Genomic DNA, 16,034 nt, shown 5'->3' with positions numbered 1-16,034 from the left:
ATTACATTCCATGTTAATTTAAAATAATAGGAAACAATGTTGGTAATTTGATACAGGGGTATAACAAAACATGTTTTATTTCTGTGAATAAGACAACAATCATAAGGTGACAGGATACAATACTACAAACCATACACATTTGTATTTATTTGTATAGAACCAACATGTATTCTGTGGCACACGGCCAAATGGCCTGCATCCTGCACAGGTACACACCCAGTCTACTTCTACACATGTGAAACAGTCACTAAATGAATGTGATATGACATAGTTTCATTATCACTGGAAATAATGATAATTTAAGTCACATGTATTACAAATGTATTACATAAGCATGCAAAACTATAGTATGATGAGGTTCGGTATTTTCCGGTAGTCATCGTTACACATTCGGTGCTGCGGTGTATGATGTCACTAGCGACATCCCAAACAGCTCGCTCTACAGCCCAGAACAGCTCGACGCCCGTCGACAGCTATTTTATTCCGGGAGGTTTCCACAAATTTTTGATCCGGTTTTAGAAAGCTACCCAAGCTAACTGCAAAGTAGAGGTAAGCGTGCACGTGGTGGGTTTCAATAAAAACGGCTTTGGCGTTTACTAATTAGCCTATTCTTATAGCAATTTTACCATCCTGCTTTTTCTAGTAACGTTAGGTTGTGTGGGATAGCATTTTTGTCACTAACACAACTAGCCTCACCCTATATACCTCAGTGGCCTCACCATCCCCCTGCTAACTAAGTTAGCTAGCTACTTGCATCTGGGAGATGCAAGCCCGACAGCAAAACCAGTTTCTAAACGTACTATACAATATTTGACATAACTGTCAGGGCACCGCCATCTCCACCCTGGTAAAAAAAACAAGCTTAATGTATAACTTGTTGAAACAGACTTATATAACCTTATGGAGACTAGCTTTATTAGCTAGCTGAACCAGAAGCCATCACTGGCTTGTCAGCTTGCTAGCAAGTTAGCTAAGCTTCCTTGCGTTGACAGAGCGAGCCCACAACGTCGCGACCCATTCTACAGCAATATTTGCAGCTTATAAATGTTTATAAATCAAATACCCATTTATACATATGGTATGTAATTGACCATAACCTTAGTGTATACACATACATTATTTAATCAATTGTTATTTAATGTCTGTTGTCGACGGAATACATATTTGTGTCGACTATAGGCGAAGGACCCGCCCAGCATCAATGCCACACAGTTAGAATGGCATTGAATATAATGGCATCATCTGCTGGTCATGCCAACCAAGGCGTTTGTAAATAGCAGCAATACTGCGTAGTGGCAAATATTTACATACTTCTAAAATACGGCTTTAAGAATATCCTAAACTAATCTTTCTCATGGTAAGCAGAAAGCAGCTGGCTGGCTATTCATTGTTTTAGTAATTCGGCCATTGGATGGTGTCGATGGCCTTTGTCAATTTGTCTTTCACCTCGCTTTCAATGCATTTAGATGGTTTTCACATTGTGTGGTGGTATTACTAGCCTTTGTATACCTAATCCTTCCTGATTATAATCATCTTGATGGTGTGGTCAACTTCTTGCACTAAATAGAGTTTTATCTCACCCACTCTGGCTCCTGAGTGGTGTAGAGGTCGGTCTAAGGCACTGCATCTCAGTGCTAGAGGTGTCACTACAGACCCTTGTTCGATTCCAGGCAGTATCACAACCGGTCGTGATTGGGAGTCCCATAAGGCGGCACACAATTGGCCCAGCGTCGTAAGGGTTTGGCTGGGGTAGGCCGTCATTGTGAATAAGAATTTGTTCTTTAACTAACTTGCCTAGTTAAATAAAAGTTGAAACATGAAAACTAATTATAATAATAACAAAATTCATAAAAATCCTAATAAATGTAAAGTTATCATAATGAAAATATTTGTATTTTCCAACACACACTCGGATGAACAGCTGCTGTTGTCAGCAGTTCACCTTCTTTAAAAGTTTGGCAAGGGCCCTAAGGCAATGTAGATGTGAACAAACATGCCATGCCAATAAAAATCAAATAAAATATATGTGTTGAAGTCACAGGGAGAGGATTTGCACAGCTGGGTGTGGGATGACCTCTGAGAATTTGGACTACGCTGTGCCTCGCTTGCGTCATTGCGTTTGACTGTCCTAACCACCACCCATTTTAAGGGTGGTGGCCAATTGTGGACATGACATAAGCCTTCTCCATCCTCAGTGAGAAATCCATGGGGAAAGTAACAACTACGTCCTCAAAGATTAGCATGCAAGGCTTGTGATCTGTGCTCGCTGCTTTCAGCTGTTTTAGTTTTTACTTCTCCTGTGACCTAGTAAGACCAATGTCTCCATGACATTGCAGAGACGAGAAGGCCTGTCATTTTTCTAGTTGATGGCCTTATTCCGTGCTAATTTATTAATAGAATTTCAGGTCTATTCTGAGAGCTGCAGCCTGAGTGAAGAAATCATTTATGCGTTATGAATGAGCCTGTTCAGTTGTCTCCTCTCTGTCCTCATAGTGTCTGGTAGTTTTTGCACCAATGTCAGAATTTAGTTTTCCAGTCATCACTCCAGACTAAAGACGGTATGTTCCGAACTCGGGCCTGTTTGCATTGTGGCCCCTAACTCCTTCGAATAGTCCCTCGCCCTACTATGCACAGATCTGAATCGATTGGATGGGGGAAGGAAGCTCTACATAGCATTTTGGAGAGTTAGGTGGAACAATCATAATGCTGCTGCTGTCTGTCCCTATCCCTTCGATGAGGTAATCCCTGGAAATATATAGAATGGAAGGCAGGCAGGAAACAAAATGAACTTATTTCAATAGCTTCTTGTGTAGTCAAGGGAGTTCATCCACCGAGCTCAGAAATGGGTATATTTTATAAGCTCTTCTACCCACCACCACCCACTTCCCTTCATATGTGATGCACATTGTGTTTCTGTTGAAGGGTGACAGAATGGGTGTGGCTCAACAACAAACTGCTCAAACCATTAGACGCACACTACCTTGAAACACTAAAATGTACCCTTGGCAGGTCTGTGTTTTGCATTCTTGATGTGTGTTTTGCATTCTTGATGGGATCAAGAACACGGTTGAGGTCAGCAACTGTCACCAGAGTGAAGGAGACACAACCAAGGACAAATTCACATGAAAAAACGTTTAATCAGCGCTCCTCACTTTAAAAAAAAGTGTCGTATGGATATCATTTTAAAGTCTGAACCTCGTCTAGGTCTAACCCTAAACATATTAACAGCGGACTGATTTAGCTTCCAGTTCCCGGCATATTCAAGAGTTTTTTTTTTTCTAGTTTTGTGTTGTTTAACATGGTCAGCTATATGGTTTCCGGCTGGCTGACTGATAATCACATTTGAACAGAGAATGTGTTGACAGTGAAGTAGCCTAATTTAAAGCATCCCTATCGATTTACTAGTCACTCCCTGTCTGAAATGGTCGAGGACAGATGCCACTCTTATTCAGTTATACTGTCCATATATGTTCTGTTCAGTGTGTCAGTTTTGTGTAAAGGGCCCTACGCAAACAGAGCGACGGATATGGTCCGTTCCAAAATTTAAGCTGCACAAAAGTATATGGGTGATTCTCACGAAACTGACAGAAAATAATTACTCTTGGATCACTAAGATTAGGATCTTTATTCATCCATTTCATAATTGTTGTGTTTATTGATCAGATGCATTTTACCACAATTTTCACAACTACTAATGCAATAATTCTTAATACCGCAACAGTTTTTGAAGTCCAAAAAGGTAATAAACAAAGCAACTTCAAAAGTATTTTTTTATACTTTTTTTTACATTGCTCACCTATTGAAAAGGCTGGAGTTAAACAACACTGAAAATAAATATATTTAAAATGAACTTATTATAATGTATTTCGCAACACAATCTTTTTTGAAACTTGTTTTTTGTCATAACTTGTGTATACATGTTATTTGTATGTACTCATCCACTACATGGCCAATGGTATGCTCGTCGAACATCTCATTCCAAAATCATGGGATTAATATGGAGTTGGTCCCCCCCTTTGCTGCTCTTCTGGGAAGGCTTTCCACTAGATGTTGGAACAGTGCTGCGGGGATTTGCTTCCATTCAGCCACGTGCATTAGTGAGGTCGGGCTCTGATGTTGGGCAATTAGGCCTGGCTCGCAGTAGGCGTTCCATTTCATCCCAAAGGTGTTCGATGGGGATGAGGTCAGGGCTCTGTGCAGGACAGTCAAGTTCTTCCACACCGATTTCAACAAACCATTTCTGTTTTACAAGCTTCAGCACTCGGCAGTCCAGTTCTATGAGCTTGTGTGGCCTACCACTTCGCGGCCCGAGCCGTTGTTGCTTCTTAACATTTCCACTTCACAATAACAGCCCATACAGTTGACTGGGGCAGCTATAGCAGGGCAGATATTTTTACGAACTGACTTCTTGGAAAGGTGGCATTCTGTGTGCTTGATTTTACACACCTGTCAGCAACATGTGTGGCTGAAATAGCCGAATCCACTAATTTGAAGGGGAGTCCACATACTTTTGTATGTATATAGTTTATGTATAAAGAACAAGGGGCACACTATCAGATTAAGCCCAGATTGCCAAAGTAAACGTTTTATTTTTCCAAAATGGTTTTCGGGGAGGAGAATGCATGTTTCGGTAATGAGTGTTACCTAGTTTGCCATTGGAAAACTGTACTGAGCTCTATTTGTGATTTAGTAACCCAATACATCAAACTGTGTCATTTGTTAATCCCAAATGATTTGCATAATACAAAAATTACTGATCTTAATGCAGTTGATATAAATGCCCCTTATTTTAGCATAAGTACTGTAGTTACATGCATGTATTTTCAGAATTCAAAGTGGACTTAAGCATAGAAAAAGTAATTTCTCCAAGGTCTTTACAGGTAATATTGGTGTATTAGGGATCCTATGGGTAAATGGGATCTAAATATGTGGGATCTGGACCAACAACTGGCTTGGAATATCAAACACCAGTATAGGTAAGTGCTAAAACAGGTGAACGTGTCAAATGGGGACATCCTCCTTTAAGTGGTCGGGTTGCTCTTTGCTGAAACAAAAACTCCAGATTGTGTCTTGAAGTAACTAATATTTTACAAAACATCTATACAATAGGTGTAAGCAGTGGTACTGGTAAATCATTGAAGTTACCAGCATAGGACACCTGTTGACTATACATTAGAATTAGCTCATTATCATCACCGAAATTAAGGTTATAATTATCGAAACAGACCTAAAAATGATTTGGTAATGAGAAATGTGTGTTAATGAGGCCCTTGGCTCAATCAGCAAGTAATAGGAGACAGCCATTATGAGTCAGCAAACCATTGATCACATCACTGAAGCCCATTCATGCCTCCATGTTGGTAAGGTAATGGCTCTCGAGTGGTTCAATTAGAGCTTTTTAGTCATTTCGGTATAGAGAAAGTGTCATAAAGGCATGTTTGAGAACAAGATATACTAAGGACAACTCCTCTAGATGATGCATCATGGGTGAATTTATTAAAAATGTATTTAAAAAAAATATTGCAGTTTTTACAGAAACTTAGTGTTACGGTAATGAAAAACATGTCCTCAGACACTGTTTTTACATAATCAATATTATTTGAATGTAAACTTCAACTAGTTTACCATTTTAATGATTTATGCACAACCTACAGCAAAATATTTTGTTTTATTCAAATAAGATACATTTATCTCAAGTAAAAGAGTATAAAATGACGCAAGAATTTAATCTGGTCTCATTTCGGTAATGAGAATTTGGTGTTAAAATATCTAATTCAGGCAAATGTAAAATGTATTTCAAATAAGACACTGCCATATACTAGGTGTCTTCGTTTTCAGAATGACAGTTGATTCTTGCAGATAGATGCATCATGGTTTTTTATAACTCAACCATGGCAGTAGCAAATGAACTAGTTTCATGAGTATCTCCCACGTACACCTACATAGAAAACGATGCTGCGTTTGCATAAAGTGAGTAGCAGCTTAATGCCATAGGAACTAGGTAGGCTAAGGAGCCTCTTGTATGGATGTCATGCGAATGCTGTTACCATGGCCTTAGTGGTCTATCAGGTTCCTGGCTGGCTGTCCTAACTCACCTCATACTTTGGGCATGCACACTTGACACAAAGCAAATAACTAACACTTTTGTAATGCTGTGACTGAATGAATTTTCTTATTGCAACTGTATTTATCAATGTCAACAAGTCATGTTCGTTAAAAGCAACAGTTTGAATTCTCCTCTTTTTGAATGGTTGGAAATAACCCATTGCTCTGACATGAAACTGTGGTGTATGTTGTTGCCTTTAGCCTGCGCAGGCACCTGTCGTCATGCCCCAGTTTATTAAACCAAAACTGAAGGTAACGTGTGTCACCACTGTGTGTTAGTTTGCATGTTGTGTGCGTTGCTGCTATCGGAAGGGTGTTCATTGAATGCATGGACATTTCTGGAATGCTGAGAGCAGCCAGGAAGAATGTTTGAGAGCAGGCCATGATGCTGTTGTTTTGCTGAATAGAGGAAGAGGGAGGGAGGGAAAGAGGCAGAGAGACGCAAAGGGCTGGGCGGTATCTTGGCCTGCTCCCATCACGGCCTAGCCACTGCAGGGGCGATGCGTCTGTCTGCGCTGCAGCGAGAGAACGAGTGAGAGAGAGAATAAGAGGGGCGTTCAGTTTCTCATTCTTCCTTTATCAGTTGAGCCTTTCATCTGGAGCCTAGACAGAAGTGACTGCTGCTGGCTTCATGGCCACCACCTCTCCTCAGGTACTGATTGCAGAGACAGTGTTGGAAAGAACAGGGCTCTGGATAAATATCTTGATTTTCTCTTGATACATAACCAAAGTTAGTTTTACAGGTTAATGGTTAGCCCATGTCCCCTGAGTAAATGTTTATGGTTAACTGTGTTAATCTAACTCTGGTCAGTTGATTTGGTTTTAGTTTATTTTTATGGTAATTTGTCACGGAATTCAGGCCTGCGTTTTCTGCATGCATTGTATGTTTGTAAGCAAATGTTTTTTGTCTTGACAGGACTTGGTTAATGTGGTCACTTGATTGGTTTTAACTGAATTCCATGGTAATTGAATCACTGAATTCAGGCCTAAGTGTAGGCTACTGCATGCGTTGTCAGTGGAGTCGTGTGCATGAAACTGAAGGTTTGTGTTGATTTGAATTGAGCTGGATTAAATGAATGTTACTGACCATTATTTATGAAAAAAATACATGCAAGAGAATCACGTTTGCATTTGGCATGGTAAACCTCCCCAGATGTCAAATCTCTTGAAATTGCCATTTCACTGTGTTGTTGACTGGGCGGCAGCCATTTTGATTTAATCCAGACGTGATTGTTTTGGTGATGTTCCAGCGTAGGATTTGTGATTTGTATGACGGATTGAAAGTTTATGTGAAAATAAGAGTAACAATGAAGCTGAATTCAATCTTTTGTCATGTAGCCTTATCACACTCTTGTACATATTGTTTTAATTCACAAACCAACCATCCACTGTTAACTTCTTCAGCTGCACTCAAATCTCCCCTGGGCATGCTACCGATCAGCTAGGAGTGGAGTGGGCTGTAAGGGGGGGGGGGGGGGGGGTTGTCAAGGTTCACTCTGAGGGAAGGGAACTGAAGCTACGCCTCTTCTCTTTGCACATGTATTTGGCATGTACTAAGTCTTCTGGGATCACCCTGCCGTTTCCTGTAAATTCCTCCGGTCTGCATTCGCCCAGTATGGCGTCATATTACCCCTCGCTAACTGATGTTACCATAGGAACCGTGAGGGGGCTGACTATGGCTGCGATTACACAGGCAGTCCAATTCTGATGTTTTTTTCACCTACTGGTCTTTTGACCAATCCGATCAGCTCTGAAAAGATCAGATGTGTAAAGATCTGATATAATTGGTCAAAAGACCAATTATCTGTTTCCCACTGTCTCACCCTTTGGGAGTGATGATGGGCCTTCTCCTCAGTATAATCATTTTTTGTGCTCTGTCAAAACGAATGGATTTGTTTATTCCAGGAAGCGAGTGAAGACTTTGGTGCACTCAAATGAAATATCCAGCTACTAAGAGTAGCCTAGGCCTAATGCGTAGGCAATAATTCTAATGAAGCAAATCGATACCCCTCCCCTCTCCACCAACCCACCTTGTGTCGCATTCTCTCTCCGCAGAGCAATATCTCTGGATACTTGTGCAGCGATGGGAGCCACACAGGGATCTATAAATATCTCTGGCCTCCTCGACTGGAATCTGTGGCACGTTTTTATGAGAATGACCTGATTTTTTAAATGGGGAGAGTGGGAATAGATGCACTTATGGTTTTCATCCTTTACTTCTAATCATGGACTGATTCAGAACTGGGACACCAGGTAGAAACAAAAATCAGAAGTGTTTTGGCCCTCCAGGACCAGAATTGGAACAGCCCTGTTAATATGCCTTCATGACGATGGCTAACCATCTGAAAAGGTACAGTCACTACTGTGTGGCGATTACAAGTGGTTATTTCAGTGACAAATACCTATTGCAGACAATGACGTGATGATATTTGCGTTCAAGTTGTTGGCTCATCAGGAATACCAAATTAATATTAGTTTTGAATATTGCTGATTCACTCAATTCTGTTAATGCATTGAAAGTTTGACATGGCAGTTTGAGGTAAACACCCAAGTTGAATGCACCTGAAGGGGAGTGACTGAAGGGGAGAACAGAGGGAGGGAAGAATCTTCTAGAGAACCTTGAAACAGCCACATTTACATAACACTTCATGTGTGCCGGTCCCGTGCATGAGTACTGACATAACGTCTTTCTTTCTCTAAAGATGTCTTATGTAGTTGGTACTGAAGTGGCAATTTAGCCTCGTTTCCTGCATCAGTATTTAACCCAACCACTTTCTGGGTATTTAGGCCTATAGTTAGTGTTTTTTTTCTGCATAGAAAACTATTTGGGAAAATAGTTTTAGGGATGGAAAAAAAGCTTTTTAACTAAAACGACTAAAACCAAATGAAGTATGTAGGAATGATAATGGCACTTTAAAAAAAATATATTTTGAGAACTTGCAATCACCAAAATAAATGCTAGATAGTCAGGGAGAATAAATCATTCCCCAAATGATGCATTGGGGAGTATTTTTGTCATTGCATGAGGCCCCCATTTGATTTTATGTTTAAGTCACTCAGATGGCATAAGCCATGGCAAAATGGGTAGAATGGCAGATTTTCTTTTAGCTCCATTGTAAAATGTGTAGATTTGCAGGAAGCTATCATAAATCTTTTAGCTAAGCCTAAAAGATTTCTGATTTTTCGCGCGGCAGGAGGTAGCCAAGTGGTTTGAGCGTTGGACTTCGAATCTCCGAGCTGACAAGGTAAAAATCTGTCGTTCTGCCCCTGAACAAGTTAGTTAACCCACTGTTTCCCAGGCCGTTATTGAAAATAAGAATTTGTTCTTAACTGACTTGCCTAGTTAAATCAAGGTAAAAATTATTATTTTTAAGATTTCTTGTTGTTGACTGTACCATTGGCCACACCCATGGCCACCCACCCGTCACCCCCACCATCTAAGTGCTATTTTGAACCAGAAAAAAAAAACAGTTAGCAAGACCGTACTTCACGTGGTCTCGCCACAAAAACAGGATGTGGGTCCACCACCTCAATCCACAACCTTTGTCTCTGTACAGTTGATAAGCAGCCCTAACCACTGTTAGGTATAAGTCCTAACCACCTTAGAGTTATTTAATTGCTGCTTGCTTACACGGTTGAGAAACCAGGTGGTTGGACTTTGACTATCCTATGTAATGCGGATGGAATTTGTGCATGGTGCTTCTGTCTCCTCCTCTTAGCACTAAAAATGAATGAGCCTGTTGGCGAGAGATTAAGGGTTATATAGACGGTGAGCCTCGAGGAAGCATTCAGCTCTGCTGTTTACTAGTAGTGTGAGGTAGTTAGTGGGTAAGTGGACGAGGGAGGGAAAGAGTGTTAGAGAGAGGGGGCAGGAGATGGAGGAAATTGGTGTTATCTACCACTCACAGCGTCAGTCGAGCACTATCTCCTATTGCAGCTGCACTGTGCTAGGGTCTTCCGCACCCTAGCACAGACACCTGGACTTGCACACACATTCAGTTGTCTCTAAACCACATGCCAACAGGGCAAACTCTTTACAAGGTCCGATGACTTCAAGTTCACACTGAAGTGACGATAACTCACACGGCTGTAAAATTTGCTGCATCACTCCTTTAACAACGACTTTGGCACATTGTGTCTCGGAGCAGCAGTGTCTCCCAGGAGAGGGTGGTGTCCTGAAGACACATGACCCAAAGGCTGTTTACTCATTGGTCCAGAGAGCTGTCCCTCAAACAGGCTAGTCAGAGTAGCGTGTGCCTTCATCCCGACAGGCAGATGTCAGAGCAGAACGGGGTTGTGGTCAGCTAAATCCTGGGATGATTTAAACCCTTGTGTATTAGGACTGGTGTAAGGGGACGGGGGAGGGGAAATTGTTTAGTATAATGCTTTTTACAGAAAATGGGCCAGTGTAGAGGCTACTAATGGGTTTAAATGCTTTTTCATGATCTTAATATAATAATAATAATATGATCTTGTCAGTTATTTCTGACGTATCTCTTTCTTTTTATAGATTGATTTGTTTGATGGCAGAGTGGCCATAAACTCATACAGTACATTCGGATAGTATATTGAAATTAAGCTCCGGTGCTTCCTGTTTTCAATGATCATTGAGATATTTCTACAACTTGATTGGAGTCCACCTGTGGTAAATTCAGTTGATTGGACATGATTTGGAAAGGCACACACCTGTCTATGTAAGGTCTCACAGTTGACCGTGCATGTCAGAGCAAAAACCAAGCCATGGGGTCGAAGGAATTGTCCGTAGAGCTCCGAGACAGGAGTGTCGACACACCGATCTGGGAAAGGGTACCTGCAGCAACGAATGTCCCCAAGAACACAACAGCCTCCGTCATTCTTAAATGGAAGAAGTTTGGAACCACCAAGACTTTTACTAGAGCTGGCTGCCCGGCCAAACTAAGCAATAGGGGGAGGAGGCATTTGGTCAGGGAGGTGACCAAGAACCCAATGGTCATTCTGACAGAGCTCCAGAGTTCCTCTGTGGAGATGGGATACCTTTTCTAGAAGGACAATCATCTCTGCAGCACTCCACCAATCAGGCCTTTATGATGGTGTTCAGACGGAAGCCACTCCTCAGTAAAGGCACATGGCAGCCTGCTTAGATGTTGCCAAAAGGCACATGCATAAAGGACTCTCAGGCCTTGAGAAACAAGATTCTCTGGTCTGATGAATCCAAGATTGAACTCTGGCCTGAATGCCAAGCGTCATGTCTGGAGGAAACCTGGCCATCCCTACGGTGAAGCATGGTGGTGGCGGCATCATGCTCTGTAGATGTTTTTCATTGGCAGGGACTGGGAGACTAGGAAACATGAACGGAGCAAAGTACAGAAAGATCCTTGATGAAAACCTGCTCTATAGCACTCAGGACCGTGGACTGGGGAGACTTCCAACAGGACAATGCCCCTAAGCACACAGCCAAGACAACGCAGGAGTGGCTTCGGGACAGAGAATAATGGGAGAAACTCTCAAATACAGGTGTGCCAAGTTTGTAGCGTCATACCCAAGGCTGTAAACATGGCCACAAAGGTGCTTCAACAAAGCACTGAGTAGAGGGCCTGAATACTTATGTAAATGTGAAATTTTAAATGTTTTTGCAAAAATGTCTAAAAAGCAGTTTTTGCCTTTTCATTATGGGGTATTGTGTGTAGATTGATAAGTGGAAAAACAATTTAATCCATGTTAGAATAAGGCTGTAATATAACAAAATGTGGAACAAGTCAAGGGGTCTGAATACTTTCCGAATGCACTGTATATGAGCTATATAGAACACTCTGCACTTTGACTGGACTCCTGGCTCCTCAGTTCTCTCTCTTGATGGTGCCATCTCTTCAGTGGGTTAGAGTTATGGTGTAGTTCAGTGATTCCCAAACTCTTTCATTTACTGTACCTCCCAACGGAATTTTGCTCTGAACGGAGTGCACCCGAATTACCCCTTCATGTGCATCTTCTCAAGTACCCCCTGGTTGGGAGCCACTGGTGTAGGAAGATGTTTGGGGAAGAATTGAACCAGGCAACAAACTGGTCTGTTGATTGTTGAGGAGACCCAGCCAGCCCAGCGGCCCCTCTGTGGACCAAACCAACAGTGTCTCCTGGATCTGCTGAATGTCACCACACTGCTGACACCACTAATCCTACTGTCAGAGATGGACCATTTCATTGTCTCTCTCCCTCCGTCTATCTCTCTCCACCCCTCTTTCTCGCTGTATGAATGGGAGCTGCGCTGGCCGTGTTTTAACAATGGGCCTATTTCATGAGGTCTAGCACTACCCCCACCCCCCGGGGCAGACTGTTGGACTGTCAGCTATTTTATTTTCTATATGGTCCTCTTTGCTCATGGGGTTCACTGTCCTTGGGTTGGCTGGGTAAATCAATGTTCTGTCCCTCCTTACTGAAATAAATGACTCTGTTAAGCACACTGAATTCTGTTCATAGTCGTCATATCACATTTTGATCTTATCCATGTCTATTGTGAGACACCTTGTCTGTACCTTTCTTTCTTTCTGGAAGAATGGTTTAGTCTGTTTACTTCTGTCAAGAAGGTTCTGATTGTATGAAGGGTATGAGATGGTCTATTGGAACTGGATGACAACCATGCGCAAACAGTCCTGACCTGAGATGAGGGATGCTGTGTGTTTTCTCCCCCTGGTGTTCAGCTGGGCTGGCCTCTCTCCACCAGGGCCTGGTCTGGTGTATCAGAGGTCACAGGGACCTGATAGGCCACAGTGTAGGTCACACCACCCTGAGAAAAGACTCCAGATGTAGGCCTAAGCATTGGGAAAGACTGGCCACGGACAATTTATCAATCCCCCCACAATGGATGGCAGGTAGGCTGGGATTACACCCATGTGCTAAAATCCTACAATCTCACGGAAGCCATTTGGAGGCTGCGTCATATTTTGTTGTGTATTCATCAATGATTGAAAAAGACAAACTTGCCATCTTAAATGCACTTTATGCTGCTACAGTTCACTGTCACATCAGCTTCAAAGTTGCCATGTTGAATGCTGGTAATTCAATTTATGGTCTAGGAGCCTAGATTCTCTCACCCTCCCGGGCTCCCTGCCACTCCAGAAATGACACCAAATGTTCAGCTCACATTCCTCGTTGTCCAGAGAGACAAGTATTATATGAAAGGAAGCACCCTGGGTATGCCTGCCTGGCATAGACTGCATTACAGTCACTACTAGGGTGTGGTCCTCTGACAGCCCCACTATCCAGGCTGGGGACTAGAATACCGTGTGGGTGACTGTGATCCTGACTGGTTACCTCGCCCTACTCTTCCCTCTTTCTACTGGCCTCCACTCCCCCGGTGTATGGTGGGATGGTATATAGGCTTGGTGAAGAGGGGGGCTGAGGGCCAGTGCGTGTTAAGAGGGCTGACAGCAGCAGTCCAATTGTGAAGTGAGGTCTGGTTACTGTTTGTTCAGAGCTGTGTGGAATTTCTGCCCCCACTCCCTTTTTTCATTCTCGCATTCTCAGCTGCTGGCCCCACGGCGAGTCAGCTGGACTGGAGAGGAGCTGGCTACTTACTTCACTGGGGAGTTTTTGTCCTTTCATAGCAATAGTCAGCCTTGTCTCGTAATCTATAAAGTTGTGTGTCTTCCGTGACTTTTCCTCTAGATCCATTTTTTTTGCGTGGTGAGTAGAGATCCATGAAGAGCTGCACTGTGTTCAAATGCCCCCAGGGAAAGAGAAAGTGGAAAAGAAAGAATGGTACTTCGTGACCTTCTGGAAGTCCTCCACAGCTATTCCGTTTCTGAGAGCTCTTGTGTTTTAAAGGCCTAAAGAAGCAGAGATTAGAGAAATCGGATGACGGCCAAGTAGAAATGCTTGATGCGATGCTAGCGTTGCCATAGCAGGCTCAGTTGGACCTTTTATTTCTATACTATTCAAAGCGATGGACAAATGGTATCAGCCATCTTGTTCATACACATACATTTGTCAAGATGGCTGACGGCATTCTCATCCACTCATCTCAATTGTAGTAACTATTAATGCTAACAACTAGAAAGCAGAATTGTTTTGTTGCAAGTGGTAAGAAGTGTTAATGATTACCTCCCTCATTTGTATTTATCTTGTCAGAGAATGGATACCAGTGGGGTGAAAGTGCTGGAGTCTGCTGATGACATCCAGGAGCGCCGGCAGCAGGTGTTGGACCGCTACCGGCGCTTCAAGGAGCTTTCGGGCGTGCGACGGCAGAAGCTGGAGGACTCGTACCGCTTCCAGTTTTTCCGCCGCGATGCTGACGAGCTGGAGAAGTGGATCCAGGAGAAGCTGCAGATTGCCTCTGATGAGAACTACAAGGACCCTACCAACCTCCAGGTCAGTCTGCCTTGTCCGTATGTCTGTCAGCATACGGCATAACAGTACCTACCTATCGCACATCATGGGTTTTAGTGCACAAGGATGCATTTCAACAGCTCCAGGTAGATTTAGGATCAGCCTGTTCAGTTGTCATTTTAGTCTATTGGAATTTGGGTTGTGTTGTACTGTAACCATAGCTTTGACAAAATGAATGATAACATCCTGATTCCATTTTGTCACCTTACTTTATTACAGTATGCACGAGCCACTTTTTGTGAATTGACTGACTTGTAGCCTTTCTAGTGGCCGTTCAAAATGAAACCGCAAGGCCATAAAACTCACACAGAATGATCAGTACATCATAATCCGTGACCCTTCGCCAGGTATGTCTGTCCTGTCCATTGTAGTCTTTGCCATGCTAACATGCCTCCTCTCCCCCCACAGGGCAAGCTCCAGAAACATCAGGCCTTTGAGGCGGAGGTGCAGGCCAACGCTGGAGCCATCATTAAGCTAGACGAGACTGGCAACCTTATGATCTCCGAAGGCCACTTTGCCTCCGAAACCATCCGCGTAAGAGACAGACACACACCCACACAGTCCGCTGAGCTATGTGTCTGACCAAGATAGATCTACACAATCCACCCTTTTTAACCCCGATCATGTCTGGTTCAGTCCTTCACGCCATACCGGACTTCCCAGAGACCCATAGTATCAAGTTTCAATATGGCTGACTATATAAAAGTAGGTGCTTGGGTGATGTGGACCTCCTGGCTCTTGTGTTTCTCTCTCTTTTAGGTTCCACTCCGTTTTAATTCTTTCAGATCCATTCTGTTTGCTGTGTGGTTATGACCTATATATGAAGACTATGAGAAGTGCATGATGTGTGTGTGCCTATTTTCTATTGATATGCACTTATCTTGGTCTCAAACTACAGCTTCAGCAAGTACTGGACTCAAAGTACTGGAACTATAATTTGTGTCTCAGAGTAGGAGTGCTGATTTGGGATCAGTTTTAACTTTTGGATCATTAATGGACAAGATCAAATGGATGAGGGGAGCTGGTCTTAGGTCACCACACCTACTCTTAGATACTTTGTGAATATGGGCCCTAATTTCTATTTTTAGATCGTAATGAATAACGTTGTATGGACAGAGGGGACCTGATCCCAGATCAGCAATCCAACTCTGAGAGACTGAATATTGGGCCCTGGTCTTGCATCAGTTTCCATCACCCTGTGTAAATTGTTTCCCTTTTTGCTTTTAGACTCGTCTGGAGGAGCTTCACCGTCTTTGGGACATGCTGCTGCAGAAGACCAAGGAAAAGGGTGTCCGTCTACTGCAGGCCCAGAAGCTAGTGCAGTACCTGCGCGAGTGTGAGGATGCCCTGGACTGGATCAGTGACAAGGTCAGTGTCTCAACCTGAAGTCACACACATCCTCTATATCTACTGGAGGCCATGGCCTAAAGCATGTCTACGGAACTCTAATAGACAACATGACTTTACCCTAAATCATATCCAACAGGAGACCTTTGCCATAGGACCTTATTGACAACCAATTCTAAACATTAGCCTCCCTAAACCATGTCTGCAGGGCCCTACTATATAAC

General features: G+C 42.9%; 1 protein-coding gene across 10 annotated transcripts in view; it reads left to right on the top strand.

Annotated features, from left to right (window-relative positions):
- The first annotated feature begins 392 nt into the window (after window positions 1–392).
- The window catches only part of sptan1 (spectrin alpha, non-erythrocytic 1), a 55,421-nt gene continuing 39,779 nt past the window's right edge, over window positions 393–16,034 (top strand). For 3 of the 10 annotated variants that reach the window (XM_046290391.1, XM_046290389.1, XM_046290388.1), the window contains exons 1-4: window positions 6,639–6,757; window positions 14,206–14,445; window positions 14,872–14,997; window positions 15,691–15,831. In XM_046290391.1, the coding sequence (XP_046146347.1) occupies window positions 6,737–6,757; window positions 14,206–14,445; window positions 14,872–14,997; window positions 15,691–15,831 (528 nt within the window). In that variant the 5' untranslated portion in view covers window positions 6,639–6,736. Of the gene's footprint in view, window positions 550–6,638; window positions 6,758–14,205; window positions 14,446–14,871; window positions 14,998–15,690; window positions 15,832–16,034 lie in introns of those variants that run through there. The other 7 variants (XM_046290392.1, XM_046290394.1, XM_046290395.1 and 4 more) reach the window with 3 other exon arrangements.

Source organism: Oncorhynchus gorbuscha, linkage group LG11, assembly GCF_021184085.1.
Source record: "Oncorhynchus gorbuscha isolate QuinsamMale2020 ecotype Even-year linkage group LG11, OgorEven_v1.0, whole genome shotgun sequence".
Classification (NCBI taxonomy): domain Eukaryota; kingdom Metazoa; phylum Chordata; class Actinopteri; order Salmoniformes; family Salmonidae; genus Oncorhynchus; species Oncorhynchus gorbuscha.
This window is presented reverse-complemented; position numbering and strand designations above follow the sequence as displayed.